Source organism: Suncus etruscus, chromosome 3 (assembly GCF_024139225.1).
Source record: "Suncus etruscus isolate mSunEtr1 chromosome 3, mSunEtr1.pri.cur, whole genome shotgun sequence".
Lineage (NCBI taxonomy): Eukaryota > Metazoa > Chordata > Mammalia > Eulipotyphla > Soricidae > Suncus > Suncus etruscus.
In genome coordinates this window covers 19,611,149-19,629,612 of record NC_064850.1, presented here as the reverse complement: position 1 = coordinate 19,629,612, position 18,464 = coordinate 19,611,149, and the positions used below count along the sequence as shown (strand labels likewise).

At 45.1% G+C, this 18,464-nt stretch overlaps 1 protein-coding gene across 1 annotated transcript in view; it reads right to left on the bottom strand.

Moving 5' to 3' along the window:
- Positions 1–18,464, bottom strand: part of FLVCR2 (FLVCR heme transporter 2) — a 70,502-nt gene that overhangs the window by 17,165 nt on the left and 34,873 nt on the right. Inside the window, exons 3-4 of the mRNA XM_049770542.1 lie at positions 18,285–18,425; positions 1,689–1,756 (exon numbers count right to left, since the gene is read on the bottom strand). Of these exons, the coding sequence (XP_049626499.1) occupies positions 1,689–1,756; positions 18,285–18,425 (209 nt within the window). The remainder of the gene's footprint in view (positions 1–1,688; positions 1,757–18,284; positions 18,426–18,464) is intronic.

Genomic DNA, 18,464 nt, shown 5'->3' with positions numbered 1-18,464 from the left:
GTATCAAGTAGGTACAGAGTTAGGAATGTGAGCCTAAAATGCTAAGCTGCAGTGGTCTGTTGACCCTGCAAGTAGAGAGCTCAGAGCTTACATGGGGTGGAGCCCGAAGTTCCAGACTCAGGACACACACCTCATCCCATCTAGCCCTCATTGGTTCTAGAAACTAATTTGGAAGCGATGGGCATTCCTGGCAGTGCTGAAGAGGCATCTGAGCTCCACTCAGTGGTGCTGGGGATGAGAGACAAGGTGCATTTGGTGCCAGGGCCTCGTCGATGAAAGGAATGTGCTCTGCCACTAGAGCTCTAGTAAACACATTTTTAAGGTTTTGTTGTTATTATTGTCACTGCTATTATTTGTTTGGGGGGTCACATTCTGCAATACTTAGGACTTATTCCTCCTGGCTCTATGCTCAGGGATCATTCCTGGCATGCTCTGGAAACCCCATGAGGTACCCAGGATTGGTTCCATGCAAAGCAAGAGCCCTACCCACTGTATCTCTCTGGCTCTGGAAAGTTTTTATTTGTTTGTTTGTTTTTTGTTTTGTTTTGGTGCTCAGGGATCACTCTAGACAGGGCTTGGGTGGGGGCCACAAAGGGGTACCAGCAATTGAATCTGGGTCAGCGCAAGCTGAGGCAAGCGCCCTATAATTGCTCTGGTCCCTGGAAATTATTTTCTTTTTCTTTTTGTTTTTGAGGTCACACCCGATAGCGCTTAGGGTTTACTCCTGGCTCTGCACTCAGAAATTGCTCCTGGCAGGCACAGGGGACCTTATGGGATGCTGGGAATTGAACTGGGGGTTGTCCTGTGTTGGCCGTATGCAAGGCAGATGACCTACCACTGTGCTATCGCTCTGGCTCCTGAAAACTATTATTATATATATTTTTTTATTTTTGGGTCACACCCAGCAGCGCTCAGGGGCCACTCCTGGCTCTACGCTTTGAAATCAACCCCGACAGGCTTGGGGGACCATATGGGATGCTGGGATTCAAACCACCATCCTTCTGCATGCAAGGCAAACTCCCTACCACTGTGCTATCTCTCCAGCCCCCTAGAAATTATTTTTTAAGGTCTCAAGTGATCAAAATGAATTTCAAAATGAATTGCCCAGGTTTTGCCAGGTGAGTCTGTAAGTATGGATATGTACCTACTGTGCTGCCAGGCATCCTGTTAAGGCCATTATATAGCCAAGACACTGTTGGCTTTGGAGTTCTACTTTGAATCTTTCCTGAATTCTGCTTCATTTGAAGAAAAAAGAATGAAAGCCTGGAAACAGCATGAGCCAGTCACATCATTCAGTACCACTGACTTAGGACAAGACCCAGCTGACGTGCCTCCTTTCTCCTCCCCAAGCACACCCTTGATTCACAAAAGTTTAGAACTGGGGCGGGGTGGCAGAAGTGCAAGGCAGCTACCCTCCACCTTTTCTTTTTTGTTGTTTTTGGTTTTTGGTTTTTGGGCCACACCCGGTGACATTCAGGGGTTACTCCTGGCTATGCGCTCAGAAGTCGCTCCTGGCTTGGGGGACCATATGGGACACCGGGGGATCCAACCACGGTCCATCCTAGGCTAGCACTGGCAAGGCAGAAACCTTACCTCAGCGCCACCACACCGGCCCCCCCTCCACCTTTTTTTAATAAACTCAGAAGTCTCCTCCTCTCAGGCCTAGCAGTCTTAGGGAACACCCTTACCGGGAAGTGCATGACGACCACGCGGTTCAGCAGGGTGGATAAGGCATAAAACACACCAGCATTCAGACCTGCAGTGGGGAGGAGAGAACAAGGCACAGGGGTCAGCCTGCTACTGGGACCTCTGTTAACTGCCCCCAATAGGGCCAGAGACCAGAAAGCACTTCATCAACCCATCACCACTCTGAGCAGTGTCCTCTGAAAAGAAAATGCCAGGAGAAAGAATGATCTTCTGTCCCTTCTCCTCAAAGAAAACCTCCACAGTCACCACAACAAGCCCCTTGAGCCCTTTCGTAGCCACACACCATCACCCTCCAATCTCCCTTAGCCCCTGTGGGGAAGTCTCACTTCCGGTTGGGACTCTACATTCCTCCTAACCTCTGGCTTAGGAGCTTTGAGGTCCACTGGACTCCCAGCCACCCCTCCTGATGACCTCCATGCCTTCCCTCTCTGCTTCCCCACTGACCCCTCATCTCTTTCCACACCCCTCTTTCAACTTTTTCTCTAAGTCATGTCAAACAAAGATCTTATGGTTGGACCAGAGAGATAGTACAATGGACAGGAATGCTTGTTTTGCATGTAGTTGACCCAGCACCCCATATGGTCCCTGAGCCTGCCAATAATGACTCAAGTGCAGAGACAAAAATGACCCCTAATTACCACTGGGTGTGGCCCCCAAACAAGCAAACAAAAAGTCTTGTTTTTGTAGTCAAAAAGGTCATTAAGGAGATTTAACTAAGTCATCCATTCATCCAACAAAGGCAAGATTTAAAGTCATCATTCCTCTGGCCAAAGTACTCCAACATCAAATAGGCGGAGAGGAACTAGAAGGGTGGAGAGGAGGAGGAAGAAGAAGTGGAGGAGGAGGGAGAAGAGGAAGAGAAAGAGGAGGAAGAAGAGAGTGGCAGCTGTAACACCAACACTCACATCCTAAGCATGCAGTTTTCAACCTGCTGACAGGCACCCATCTGTGAACTGGCTATTGAAACCACTGTATGAGGCACAGATCACCTAATGACCCAAGGAGACAGGTCACAGTGACACCCCTGTTGAATTCATTAAATTAATAAGAGTCCTTGAAGTTGAAGTATTAATTATTTTAATGAGTCTGTAATGGTGGTGGAGGACGGTGGATGGTGAGGCCTTTCTCATCCTGCACTCCCTTCTATCCAGTGGGTCTAAGGGTTCAGGATAACGCTGAGGAAATGACCCACAGCCAGTCAGTAGACTTCAGGAGACAAGCAGCTTTATTAATAAGGCCCTAGCTACCATGTGCGTATCTTACATGGCTTCTAAACTAACCTTTTAAGCAGCCTCCTAAGCTTCCCTGCATCTAATTCTGTTCTGCTCTCTACACACCCCTACTTTATAGATGAGAAGAACTGAATGTAAAAACAAAGATAGCAGTAGTTTCCATTTCTAAACATTGATGCTCTAAAAACACCACAGTGCAGACACTGGATTCACTTAGAAGAGCAAAGAAGAACAGGAGACATAACTACAGGTCATAGCAGCCTCGGCCACCAGGGTGATGGTTCCAGTAGCAGGGGTCCTCAAACTTTTTAAACAGGGGGCCAGTTCACTGTCCCTCAGACCATTGGAGGGTATGACTATAGTAAAAAAAACTTATGAACGAATTCTTATGCACACTGCATATATCTTATTTTGCAATGAAGAAACAAAACAGATACAAATACAATATGTGGCCCATGGGCCATAGTTTGAGGACCACTGCAGTATAGGGAAGGGCAGCCTTAACTACCTGTTTTAGCACCCTGCAGGCATGTCTAGAACTTGCAATGACTCTATCAGGTTCCCATAAAGGACAGGCCTCTGAGGCCAGCTCCTAGGATGTCTTTCTCTCAGATTCAAGAGACCCCAGTCCCTCACAGTTGTCACTATCACCAGAGCTTGTTTGTCTCAGCAGCCGCTGATTTATGACATATCAGATTCCCAGAAGAATAAGACCTCGGGGGAAGGGAAGGCCAAGCCAGGTCAGGCCTACAATCACCACCATGGAAAGCGGCTGTGGGATTGGTTCTTTTTGTTTGTTTCTTTTTTTTTTTTTTTTTTTTTTGGCCCACACCTGGTGGCACTCAGGGTTTACTCCAGGCTCTGTGCTCAGAAATCGCTCCTGGCAGGCTCGAGGGACCATATGAGATGCCAGGGATTGAACCTGCATTTGTTCTGGGTAAGCCACAAGCAAGGCAAATGCCTTACCACTGTGCTATCACACTGGTCCCCATGGGGCTGGTTCTGACACCTAGAGTTTTCAATCCTAACTACTCTGCTTTCCATCTCCAGGAACCTACTCCACCAGATTCCCCGGGCTCAGGATCCCAGTCCAGCCTCCCCAAAGGGTCACCTTCGGATACTTGCAACCAGACTGGGCTTAATGCCACCTCATGAGTGACACAGGGCCACAGGAGGGGGGCCAGGAGAGAAATGCCACCCACTGTCCTAACAACCACCAGGTTGACGGCCCTGGGGACTTTGAGGCTCTCCACACCTTCTTACACAACTTTTACCTCAGGTTAACCTTTATACACACACCCAGCCACTCAAAAAAAATTCTATTTCACCTTCCAAAGGGTCTGTATGGAGACACATTCCTGGGGAGGGCACAGGGAAGGTAGTGGACAGGATGGCTCCTCCCAGCACCTCCACCCAGTACTGTAGCAAAGGGGACAAGGGCCACTCAGCTATGCTCAGCTTCAGTGAGTAGTTATATTTTGAGGGGACAGGGGCCCACACCCAGCATTGCTCAGGGGTTATTCTTGGCTCGGCACTCAGGAATTATTCCTGGCAGGCTCAGGGAACCGTATGGGACACTGAGGATCACACACTGGCTGTGTGCAAGGCAAAGGCCCTTTGTGTCATACTATTACTCCAGACCTCTTGAGAACTGTGAGCAGTTTTGTCCTCAGCTTGGAAGCCCAAGTACAAAGGACAAGGGAGCAGAACCTATTATAAAGAGAGAAAGTAGGGCTGAAGAGATAGCACCATGGTAGGGCATTTGCCTTGCATGCGGCCAACCTGGGAGGGACCTGGTTTGATTCCCGGCATTCATTATGGTCCTTCAGCCTGACAGGGGCTATTTCTGAGTGCAGAGCCAAGAGTAACCCCTGAACGCCACTGGATGCTCAAAAACCAGAAATGCACATTCCTGACTCTAACCCAGCCCATGGCAGCAGAAGCCTGAGAGGCTAGCAAACTGTAAACAAATCTTAAAAATTCATCCAGTGCTCAAGTCTGAGGTCTCTGGGCTCCACCAGATGCCCACACTATGTCTACATTATGCCTGCATGCCTACTAGAGAGGACACCAAATCCTAGCTAGGGTGGGGTAGAGAGAAGGGGAAAGGAGTTCATCTTAGAGGTTTGGTCATATTCTCATTGATTCCTTCCGGTGCACCTAGAAGATTTAGGAGCTTGAAAATGGTTTGGGGAACAATGGTATATGAGAAGCCCCCTCCCCAGGTCCTAGGATGGTCAGCAGCAAGATACATTTTTCGAGCACATGGTCTGTTCGCCGCCCACCAGTAGGCAGGTAAGCCAATCTGCAGAGCCAGAATGCACTTGCCTACAAGAGTGGTTCTCAGAGGAACACGAAGATTCAGGAGCAGCCAAGGCAGGAACAAACTTAGAAATGGTGAGAGCACAGGGAAGACACCCTCAAAGACCTGCCTTTGAGGCCTGAGTGATAACGTAGCGGTAAGGCATTTGTCTTGCACGCAGCCAACACAGGACAGACCGCAGTTCAAATCCTGGCATCTCATATGGTCCCCAGAGCCTGCCAGGAAAGATTCTGAGCTCAGAGCTAGGAGTAACCACTGAGCACTGCCTGGGGTTATTAAATTAATTAATTAATTAAAATAAAATAAAAGACCTGCCCTTCCATGGACTATAACACAAGAAAAGGGTGTGCAAACCTGTTGGGGAGATCAAATAGAATTCATCAACCTGAATCAGTACCAGATTTTCAAGTGATGATCGAAGAGCACTTGCATCACAAGGCCTTTGAGCTTAAATTGCAGGTTGGGTGTGTGTGTGTGTTCAGAGTTAGGGCCTTTGCCTTGCTGACCCAGGCAAGGGTCCATCGTCAGCACCACATAGGGTTCCCTGTGCACTACCAGGAGTGATTTCTGAACACAGAGCCAGAGTGAGTCCTGAGCACCGCCAGGTGTGACCCAAACTGTACCCCAGTCTCCACCCCCAAATTGCAGAACACTATGCTCATTCCTGGGTCTACTAAATAGGACTCTTGGGATTGGGTTCAGTAACCAGAAATTTACACCTTGGACATTTCTTAAATTCAATGGGAAGAAATGACCTTGGGAATAGCCATAAACATTGAGGAAAGAGACCCAGGTCAGAAATGTGGCTTACTAAGTGGGACTCCACACTTAGAAGAGTGTGGGCCTTGTGTGAATGAGTCTTGGGGTCAGTTTTTGGCACAGCAATAAAACAGAACACAAAGATCAGCTCCCAGATAGTGTGAGGAAGCTGGAATAAGAGACCATGACAATGGTCCACAGCACCCACATTGGAGACTCAGCCTCGCTGCTAACCAAGATACGGAAGTTATTGATTAAAAGCTGAGTTGTAGAGCTGGATAGTAAGGAGTTAAAGGCATTTGCCTTGCAAGCAGCCATCCCTGATTTGATCTCCATCACAGCCAGGAATGACCTCTGAACACAGAGCCAGAAGTAAGTCTTGCTGGGTTTGGTCCAAAATTTCAATTTGAAAAACAAAGCAAAACAAAATAGAAGCAAATAATCCACACAGCTAAATATGATGTTCAGAAGGTAAATTCTTTTTTAGCATAAATATGTGTTTGATGTAAGACACAATCATAGTAAAATGAAGTTGCCTAGCTAAAATTCACATTTAGTTGCATTTTCCTTATTTTATCTCACAAATTTCCTCTAAGGGTAAGGTTAGAAATCCTTCAGGAAAAATCAGCTACATTGGGATGGATTCCAGGAACTTTTCAAAATCTTCAAATCTAGCATTGAACTTTAGGTCCAAGCTGCAGGGCAGCAACTTGGAGAATAATTTAGAAAAACCAACACAAATATAATACAGGACACATAATAGCAGCTGTAAAAGAGCTACTCCCTACCTTATTGAGATCTAGCTCTGAGCAAGGGAAAGGGGATGAGAAACCAGCAAGTTTTCTGCTGGCAATATGCACATGGCAGGGACTTTAATCATAGTTGCTTTAAAAGTTTTCATTTCTATTCAAGTCATTCCAATGAGAAGAGAATAGAAGATAATTAGAGACAAAGGGTGGACACAAGATGGGTCAAAATAGTACCATCTGGAACTGGCAAAGCTGAGACCAAAACTCAGACCTTCCCTTCCTTGCATGCCAACTCTCCAGTTCAGCATTAAAGGCTCTGACCTATGAAATGCTATCATCTGCCTGGTTTCCAGCTCTTCAGATGCATACAAAAGAGAGAACACCCAGTAGGGTTGGAGCAATAGTAGAGCAGGTAGGATGTATGGCTTGCACTTGGCCAACCTGGGTTCAAGAACCATCATCAGTAATTCTTGAGTGCAGAGCCAGGAAAGTAAAAACCTTAGCAGCACTGTGTGAGGTCCCCCCAAATTTCAAAATAATAATAGTAAATCTAAAATAAAATGAAAAATAAAAACATCTGGGGCCGGAGAGATAGCATGGAGGTAAGGTGTTTGCCTTTCTTTTTTTTTTTTTTTGGTTTTTGGGCCACACCTGGCTGTTGCTCAGGGGTTACTCCTGGCTGTCTGCTCAGAAATAGCTCCTGGCAGGCACGGGGGACCATATGGGACACTGGGATTCGAACCAACCACCTTAGGTCCTGGATCGGCTGCTTGCAAGGCAAACACCGCTGTGCTATCTCTCCGGGCCCAGGTGTTTGCCTTTCATGCAGAGGGTCATCCGTTCGAATCCTTGCGTCCCATATGGTCCCCTGTGCCTGCCAGGAGCAATTTCTGAGCATGGAGCCAGGAGTAACCCCTGAGCACTGCCGGGTGTGACCCAAAAACACCACCCAAATAAACAAATAAATAAATAAAACATCATAGAAATGTAGGAGCTATTCACCTCTTTATAATCCAGCTGGAAATTGCCATGCTGGGTAGAGATACTGAAGAACTGCTTAGTTTTTTTTAGGGGGGGGGTTGTTTTGTCTTGGTTTGGTTTGGTTTTTGAGTCACACCGAGTAGTGTTCAGGTGTTACTCCTGGCTTTGCACTCAGAAATCTCTCCTGGCAGTTTCAAGGGACCATGAGATGCCAGGGATCGAACTCGAGTCTGTCCTGGGTCATCTGCATACAAGGCAAATGCCCGACCACTGTGCTATTGCTCTGACCCCGCTTAGAGTTTTAAAGCATAAATTCAGAGGCTCTTGGTTTCGCCTTTTTAAATGTGAAGCAAAGAAAATGGAAGAAACAGAGATTCCAGGAAGACTAATGGCCAAATACTGTCTTTACATACGGTCTATAAACTCTAAGGGCACATTATTCCTCAACCCCAGAGTTGGTCCCCAAAATTCTCAAACTCTAGATCCAATCATAGGAGAGCAACCCCTTTATGATTGATCTTTGGGGGAGTGAAAGCGAGAAAGGACACACTTCCCTAAGTCCTAAGTCCACCAGTCAGGTAAGTAGGTGAAGAAAAGTCATCCCATTATCTCTAAAAGATTCTTCTCCTCCTCCTCCTCCTCCCCCCTCCTCCCTACCCCCTCCCCTTCTCCTCTTCCTCCTCCTCCTCCTCCTCCTGCTGTCAGTCCACCAGTAGGTGAAGGAAAGTCATCCCATTATCTCTAAAATATTCCTCCTCCTCCTCCTCTTCTTCTTTCCTCCTCCTCCCCCCCCTTCCTCCTCCTCTTCTTCTTTTATTTTTTTTCTCTTTGGGCCACACTCAGAGGTGCTCAGAGGCATTACTCCTGGCTCTGTGCTCAAAAATCACTCCTGGTAGGCTCATGGGACCATATGGAATGCCAGGAATCAAACCTGGGTCCACCCAGGTCGCCGAATGCAAGGCAAATTGCCTTACCATTGTGCTATCTCTCCTGCTCCCTCTAAAAGTGTCTACTCTGCATAGAGAGGCAAAATAGGACAAGGGTGGGCCCGGAGAGATAGCACAGCGGCGTTTGCCTTGCAAGCAGCCGATCCAGGACCAAAGGTGGTTGGTTCGAATCCCGGTGTCCCATATGGTCCCCGTGCTTGCCAGGAGCTATTTCTGAGCAGACAGCCAGGAGTAACCCCTGAGCAACGCAAGGTGTGGCCCAAAAAACCAAAAAAAAAAAAAAAAAATAGGACAAGGGTGAAGAAGAGGGTCTAAGGCTGACAAGGCTTATACAAAGGCTGACAAGCTCTGACAAGCTCTGACAAGCTCTGCCTTGTTAGCTTTTCGGCAAAGAAGTAGATCTCTGAGAGGTTCGGTTTCCTCAGGCTTAGAATGGACTGGAGTTAGGGCTTCACCCCCGTCAAGGAATGTTCTGAAGACAAGTGATGTTCCATACGAAGCATTTAACATAGTCCAGGCACAGTAATGTCTCTAGATCATTTGGTTCATCTCTGTGATTCAGCCAAGAACCATTTCCTTCTTGGCAGAGGCCTGTCACCAAGGACTTTGCTACTCAGGACACAAGGCTCTGGTTCTGTGACCAGAACAAAATATGTACAAATGTCCACATTAGTTTAACTCTTCACCAGCACAATTCCAGGCCTTCAAAGGAAATGTATACATAACAAAGTCAACTGAAACCAGAGGGTTCCGAACTAAATTTTTTTCCAGTTTATGTGATCGCAAATAAATGATAATTTACTTCTATCTTTTTCTCTCTTTCTTGACTCTCATTCTGCATGTTAGCAAACCCAAGATTTCTGTTTATTTTCTTTCATTCTTCCTTCACTGTTCTTCAGATGAGAACACCTATCTTCAAGTTCACATACACTTCTGGTAACTCAAATCTGAATGTTGAGCACACGTAACTTTTTATTTCAGTCATCGAACTTTTCTTTTTCTTGGGGGAGGTGGTCACTCTCAGTGGTACTCAAGGTTTACTCCTGGCTCTGGGCTCAGAAATCACTCCTGGAATATTCACGGGACTATATGAGGTGTCAGGGAACATATTAGGGATGGCCACATACAAGACAAGAACTCTTGTCAGCTATTTTATCTTTCTAGATCCAGTTACATAGTACTTTTCAACTTCAAATTTTTCATCTAGTTCTTTTATATTTCTGTTTTTATTGATATTCTTTCTTTCTTCTTCTTTTTTTTTTTTTTGTTTTTTTTTGTTTTTTGTTTTTGGGTCATACCCAGTGGTACAAATGGGTTACTCCTGGCTCTGCACTCAGAAATCACTCCTGCAGGCTCGGTGGACCATATAGAATGCTGGGAATTGAACCACCATCAGTCCTGGATCGACTGCATGTAAGGCAAATGCCCTACCGCTGTGCTATCTCTTCAGTCCCTGATATTCTTTTTTAATAGACATACCACATTTTATTTTCTTTCATTAGTCAAACATGTTTTTCTTTGAGACTTTGAATATATTTATTTTAGTGAATTCATGATCTAGCTTTCTCTAAGATAGTTTCTATGTTTTCCTGTCTCTTTACTTGCATCATAATTTTTAGTTAAAAACTGAACATTGGGGCCGGAGAGATAGCATGGAGGTAAGGCATTTGCCTTTCATGCAGAAGGTCATCAGTTCGAATCCGGCTTCCCATATGGTCCCCCGTGCTTCCAAGAGCAATTTCTGAGCGTGGAGCCAGGAGTTTCCCCTGAACACTGCCAGGTGTGACCCAAAATCCACACACAAAAAAAAGCAAAATAAAAACTGAACATCTTGTGATATAGAGTATTAGGTGAGTTGATGCTTTGCATGTAGAATGGAGCAGCTTCGACCTTCTGTATCAATAGTGTCCCAGCAACCCTAGCAGTAACCCTGAGCATAGAGTAGCCCCTAAAATTTGTGTATTTTGACCCCAAAATTGTTTCTCTTTTTTTTGTTTGTTTTGTTTTTTGTTTTTGGGCCACACCCGGCTATGCTCAGGGGTTACTCCTGGCTGTCTGCTCAGAAATAGCTCCTTGCAGGCACGGGGGACCATATGGGACACCAGGATTCAAACCAACCACCTTAGGTCCTGGATCGGCTGCTTGCAAGGCAAACAACCGCTGTGCTATCTCTCTGGGCCCCAAAATTGTTTCTTAAAAACAATTTAAGGGGGCCGGAGAGATAGCATGGAGGTAAGGCGTTTGCCTTTCATGCAGGAGGTCATCGGTTTGAATCTCGGCATCCCATATGGTCCCCCGTGCCTGCCAGGAGTAATTTCTGAGCCTGGAGCCACGAATAACCCCTGAGAACTGCCGGGTGTGACCCAAAAACCACACACACACACACACACAATTTAAGAAAAAATTTTAATAGATATTTTAAATATCATGACAATACTGGGGGGGAAAATTCCTCTTTTCTATCTAGCACTACTTATTATTGTTCTTCTTTTGAACAGTGTGTGTGTAGTGTGTGTGGTGTGTGTGTGTGTGTGGTGTGTGTGTGTGTATTTATGTTTTGGAGCCACACCCAGCAGTGTTTGGGGATTAATCCTGGCTCTGCACTCAGGGATCACTGCTGGACTAGGCTCAGAGACTATTTCTCCATCTTTTTTATTTTTAGGCAATCTCCCAGTTTGTCCCAACTAATATGTCACTGATAGCTCTCAACAAATGTGCTGGAAATAGATTTTTATTACAAAGCAAGTGCCAACTCAAGACAAATGAAGGCAAGTCCTATGAATAAGGCTTTCCATAGATCTGCCAGGTCTGTCTATTAGTATTTCAGAATGGGGCTCCAGGAAGAGCTCAAAAACTCTTCTCATCTCTCTTGTAGATGAGAAGCTGTTTTTTAGGTACCTGTAGTGGGGGAATGGGAGTTGGGTAAAACCTGTTGGGTGCTCAGGAGCTATTCCTGCTTCTGTGCTCAGGAGAGAGCCTTGATAATGCTCAGGGGAACCATAGGCAGGGCTGGAGATCAAATCAAAGTTGATCAAAGCAGCTGAATACAAGGCAACGCCCTACCTCCTGTACCATCTCTGGCCCAGAGGTGGAAGCTTGTCCTGTTCCCATGACTGTGAATAAAGTTGCTTGTTTCATAGCAAAATATCTGTGAGGCTGCAGGTGATCAAACCTATTATAGAGCTCTGAAATGGGAGAAGAGCAGAGATGGGCAAGTGAAAACACAAACCTCTTACCAATAGCTAGCCACTGAATATATGTCACTTGAATGACTGCAAGCTCTAAAGGGTCTGTTTTAGACAATGTACATTGTTGTTCTTTCTGTTTTCTGGAAGAACAGATTATCTAAAGTCCTCATTCCATCATTCCAGATGTTTATACCTGCTTGTTTCCTGTATTATCATTGAACCAAACAGGTTAAGAATGAGAAGTGTGGGACAGAAACCACAAGGTCAGATTAAACACACATAAAAAACCCAGCCAAGGGCCTGGAGAGATAGCACAGCGGCGTTTGCCTTGCAAGCAGCCGATCCAGGACCCAAGGTGGTTGGTTCGAATCCTCGGTGTCCCCATAGGGTCCCCCGTGCCTGCCAGGAGCTATTTCTGAGCAGAAAGCCAGGAGTAACCCCTGAGCATCGCCGGGGTGTGGGCCCAAAAACCAAAACCAAACAAACAAACAAACAAAAAAAAACCTAGCCATGCAAGAGAGGAGTGACCAGAAGAGAACTCAAGGCTAGAGTTGTTTTGTAAGGCCCAGGTTTATACCACATGGACAACCATCCTGCATTGCTAAGAGGAACAAACCCCACCTCAAGCACCAAGCCAGGAGTAGCCCCAGAGTAATCACCAGATGTGGCCCCCAAAGAAATAATACTACTGAAAGGAAATTATTTTGGCCTAGAGTTAAAACATTCAAAGAAGAAAGGCAACATTCCCAGTACTTTATAGTTTCGTTTCTTGCTTTCTATCATTCAGTAACTAAGCTCCACTACCAGCAGCCTCTAAACACTGAAGGCCACAGGCTCTGAAAAAAGACCGGAAATTACCACCATAAAAAAACCTCATTAAGTATGCATCTGCCCTAGAATCTACCGAAAGTAAGCCTTAAAATACTCTATTTGTCAGATATTTACAGAGATTATAAGTCAATGTACTCAAGATATTGAATTCTAGGAAGAAGCAGAAGTTCTTGGGGACCCCAGTCTGGGTATCAGCCCTGACATTCACCCATGTTTCCCTCCAGGGGCAGTCAGCCCCAACTGAGATGACGGGCCACCTCATACTACCGTCTTTATTTGGACATGATACTACGAACATCTTCTTTATGTTATAGATGAATTCAAAAGATGTTATGGACAACTGAGAAACTTGGGAGAAGATGAGCAATGAGAACATGACCTTGAAGAGTTGAAGATCATCTGGAGAGCGCTCCAGAGAAACGAGCTGACTCTGGTGCCTTATATCCATAAAGGAGAAGGAGAACTCGCCTCTCTCCCACAATGGTACCATTTCTTATCACTGTCACATCGGGGCAAACATGCTAGGGCAGATTAGAATGGGCCACTGATAACATAATAAAACCCTGGCACAACTCAAGAAAGATTGTGGGCATAATTATAAAACAGGCAATTAAAATTCGTGCCTTAGAAATAGCCCATATTTGGAAGCCATCCACAAAACATCCAGGCTGGTCTATAGCATCACCTGGAAGCAATCCTCTACCAAGGAAGACTCTACACTGCTCAGACATTGTCCTGCACAAAAGAGACTTCCATTAACACTGAGAAGACTTAACAACAACAACGACCTGCTTACAGGACAGGGCTCCCTGCGTTGCACTTTGACTGTGAGGTGAAACCAGAGGACACTCCACATCCTGACTTCAATGTTGGATATACAGATTCCAGGATCTTTAATACAGAAGCTTGATACCAACAACAGAGACTGTGTGAAAAATATAAGTGTGTTGGCACTACAGACAATGTCTTGGATTGGACAATCTAGCTTGCCTGGAGCCTAGAGTTGGTCTTGTGCCAGGAACCTTCAGGGGTCGGGTCTTTTTGTATTTAGACCAAGGTTATTTCTTTCCATGTCCCTCATATTTTGGTGGGCCTATGCAAACAACAATTGCCACTCTAACACCATTTTTGCTGTGCTCCTTTGACTCTAATCTTTAAAAAGAACCCACTTAAGATTTGAGGTTAACTTAAGCTAATATGCATGAATATGGAAATGTAAAAAAAATGCTATGCCTATAATGTTTAAGGAGTTATGTAAGTTTTATGGCTTTAGATTGCCTTGTGTGCTGTTAAGAAATATTACAGTGTGTTACAATCTTAATGTTCTTTGGATGAAATTTCAAAGTTGGGATATCAGCAAGGGGACTTCTGAGAATTATGTTATGTATTGTCCTTCCATTGTAACTTTACCTTGTCCTCTTTCTTTGCATCCTTGTTCTCATAATTAAAAATAAAAAAAATTAAAAAAAAAAAAAAAAGAAATAGCCCATATTTGAATCCTACCTCTGCTGCTCCAAAGTAAATGATCCGGGGCCAGAATGATAGTACAGCAGGTAGGGTGTTTGCCTTGCATGCAGCTGACCCAGGTTGGATTCTCTGCATCCCATATAGTTCCAAAACCTGCCATAAATGTTTTCTGAGCACAGAGCCAATAGTAACCCTAAGCACTGCTGGGTGTGACCCCAAACAAAACAAAACAAAAAGTATATGATCTTGAGTTAGTTACCCAATCTTTCTGCACTTGATCTTAACCAAAAGGCCGAGAAGCAATTACCCAATCTTTCTAAATTTTCTTCTTCAACTGTTACATGGGACAGGACCTATTTTCATACACATGTGGCAGATATAAAATAAAATCAGATGTGAAAAGTCTTGACACACAAATACAAAAGAATAACGTTGGTACTTAATATAGACAATTTATTATAGCTTGTAAACCGATAGAAACCATAAGAATATAGTAGGGTTTTCGCTAAAAATAACTCACAATTCAGTCTCTTCTCTTTTTTATATAATTATTAAAAGTGTTTGTTCCATAATTTTTGCCTGCATTTTGGGCCTATACTTGACTATGCTCAGGATTTAATTCTGGCTCTGTGCTCTAGGATGATTCCTGGCAGGGATCTAGAATTCTTATGTTTCATAAAGTCTATATGATTCAATACTGATGGGTTTGGCCTTATGCAAGAGTAGTGCTTTACTTCCTGCACTATCCTCCTCCAGACTGGGTTCCACAATTATTGACTTGCTTTTTTGTCTGTTTTGTTTTGTTTTTGTTTTTGTTTTTGGTTTTGGTTTTTGTTTTTTTTTGGTTTTTGGGTCACACCCGGCAGCGCTCAGGGGTCACTCCTGACTCTATGCTCAGAAATCGTTCCTGGCAGGCTCCAGGGACCATATGGGATGCCGGGATTTGAACCACCGTCCTTCTGCATGCAAGGCAAACGCCTTACCTCCACACTATCTCTCCAGCCCCACAATTATTGACTTGTGATTTGAATCAAACTCATGGTCAAATGCAAGCTGGATATTAGTAGAGTTGAGTAGATTGATAAGTGACAGTTTCTTGGTATGAAAATTCAGTCCTTGTCATTGTTTGCTCCAATAATCTTAGTTAAGATTAGAAAGGCAGGGGCTGGAGAGATAGCATGGAGGTAAGGCATTTGCCTTTCATGCAGGAGGTCATTGGTTCGAATCTCAGTCGAATCCCGGTATCCCATATGGTCCCCCGTGCCTGCCAGGAGCAATTTCTGAGCCTGGAGTCAGGAATAACCCCTGAGCACTGTCGGGTGTGACCCAAAAACCAGGAGAAAAAAAAAAAAAAAAGATTAGAAAAGCCAGCCAATCTAGTAGCATAAATATGTGAGCTTATCTTAACAAAATTCAAGAAAATTAAATGAAAAGGGGATGCTGTCTTGAGTTTGGGAAAAAAATATCAATCAATGGACTAAGATGGAGGAGGACTAATTGAAGATTGGTTTATTCAGCAAGATTCATGTATGTGGGGCCGGGCGGTGGCTCTAGAGGTAAGGTGCCAGCCTTGCCTGCGCTAGCCTTGGATGGACCGCGGTTCGATCCCCCGTTTTCCCATATGGTCGCCCAAGCCAGGATCGACTTCTGAGCGCATAGCCAGGAGTAACCCCTGAGCGTCACCGGGTGTGGCCCAAAAACCAAAAAAAAAAAAAAAAAGATAGCATGGAGGTAAGGCATTTACCTTTCATGCAGAAGGTCATCAGTTCGAATCCCAGCGTCCCATATGGTCCCCCGTGCATGCCAGGAGCAATTTCTGAGCACAGAGCCAGGAAAAACCCCTGAGAACTGCCGGGTGTGAACCAAAAACTACACACACACACACACACACACACACACACACACACACACACACACACAAAAAGATTCATGTATGTATGTATGTATTTTGCACATTCTTTTTTTGGTTTTTGGGTCACACCTGACAGTGCTCAGGAGTCACTCCTGGCTCTGTGCTCTGTGCTCAGAAATTGCACCTGGTAGGTTTGAGGAACTATATGGGGATTGAACCCGGATCCGTCCTGGGTCAGCTGTGTGCAAGGCAAATGCCCTACCATTGAGTATCTCTCTGGCCCCAAAGACTATGGATTTGGAATTCATCCAACAGATATGTATTATGTATTACTTCATTCATTTATTCACTCATTCAATAAATTGTTGAAATTCAAGCTGACTATTTCTGAAACCCTACAAAGAGAAAAAGACATAAAGCCCCATTCTTGGGCTATTCGGTAGTCTTGAAGTACGCAGATACAAAGGAAAGCCTTCACTCCCACCCCTTCGGCAATGAGTTCTTAGATGTAATAAAACCAAGAGATGGCATTGAAAAGTCACCATATTTTTTGCTCTATAAGTCGCACCTAGTTTTGCTCTCCTCCCCTACACTCAGGCTTCAGCTCCAGGTGGCATTTGCTCCATAAGAGGCATCTTTTTTGTGGGGGGAGGTGAGGGGGAAGTGTATCTTATGGTATGAAAAATACAGTACTTTGTCACTAGCCCTGAAGCTGCCAGGACTCATCTCATGAACAGGGGTCTGATAAGAACTTTACCAGATGCCATTTCAGGCCCAGAGAAAGCTGGACTGTCCCTTGGAGAGAAGTTACAACCAGAACAAAAGCCAGGAAATGAATGTCAAAGAAGACAAACAATTGCTTCAACTCTACCTGGGACAACAACCCTAGCAACAGAACTCTTATCTAGGTAGAGCCTCACATGGGACAGGTTGGGGTGAAAACCCTATAAAAGCCAACTTGGAACAAAGGAATTGCTCTAGGGCCCGGAGAGATAGTACAGCGGCGTTTGCCTTGCAAGCAGCCGATCCAGGACCAAAGGTGGTTGGTTCGAATCCCGGTGTCCCATAGGGTCCCCTGTGCCTGCCAGGAGCTATTTCTGAGCAGACAGCCAGGAGTAACCCCTGAGCAACACTGGGTGTGGCCCAAAAACCAAAAATTAAAAAAAGGAAGTGCTCACATGTGTGTTGGCAGCCCATGTACATTGTGCCCACAACACATGTGGCCTGTCTCTCCTCTTAAAATGTGAACTTTCATCCTTTCATCCTTTTTTTTTTTTTTTTTTTGGTTTTATTTTTTGGGCCACACCCGGCGGTGCTCAGGGGTTACTCCTGGCTGTCTGCTCAGAAATAGCTCCTGGCAGGCACGGGGGACCATATAGGACACCGGAATTCGAACCAACCACCTTTGGTCCTAGATCGGCTGCTTGCAAGGCAAACACCTGCTGTGCTATCTCTCCGGGCCCATCCTTTCATACTTTACCACTGATGTGTGTACCAGGCCTCTCTCACTATCTCTGAAGAAGCCCAAGCTCTCATTAAGCACTTTTCTTAGCCTCTTCTTCCTCTTCCACAGAATTTCTTTTTTTTGTTTGTTTGTTAGTTTTTAATTAATTAATTAATTAATTTGTTTTAGGGCCACACCCAGCGGCATTCAGGGGTTACTCCTGGCTCTGCACCCCTGGCAGGCTGAGGAACCATATGAGATGTCAGGAATCGAACCAGGTCCCTCTCCTAGGTCGGCTACATGCAAGGCAAACATCCTGCCACTCTGCTATCTCTCTGGCCCCCCTTCCTCAGAATTTCTAAGTAAAACCTGTTTTTATTTCACTACTTGTCCCTCTGAAATTCTTTACTGGGACAGAGATAGACCTAGAAGGAGGAGATAGACCAAGGAGACAGATCTAGAAGGTCTAGGACTGACTTCACTTTCCAGCTAATAGCTATGCCCACAGTCCTAGATCTCCCTCAGTCATTTCACCAGGTGGCTGAGGTGGGTAGAAAAAAAAAGTGGCAGATTCCCTTCTCAGGGCTGACCCCTCACTCCTCCCCACTTCATATAAGTTACTGGGAACCCCACTGGCATCACTAGTTGAAGTCTTCAGAACTTACAAAGACCCTACAGCACACCTAGGTCTTTGACCCTCGACAACAACTATATGAACATTTGGATTTAGTTAACAGATCACTCGGGCCTCTGTTCTTGTGCTCTCCAGCTCAAGGACACACCTTTATGTGTCTCAAACTTTACCATATGTGATGACCAGCAGCACGAAGTTGAGGTTTTTGAAGAGTCGCATGATGGCATGTAGGTATGAAGCATCAGGGCTTGCCAGGGCATAGCTCATGGACTGGGCCCTGCTGGGAGGATGTTTTGGCTTCTCCTTGAATACTGAAAGAACAAAAATAAAGACATCACAGCAAATGTCCA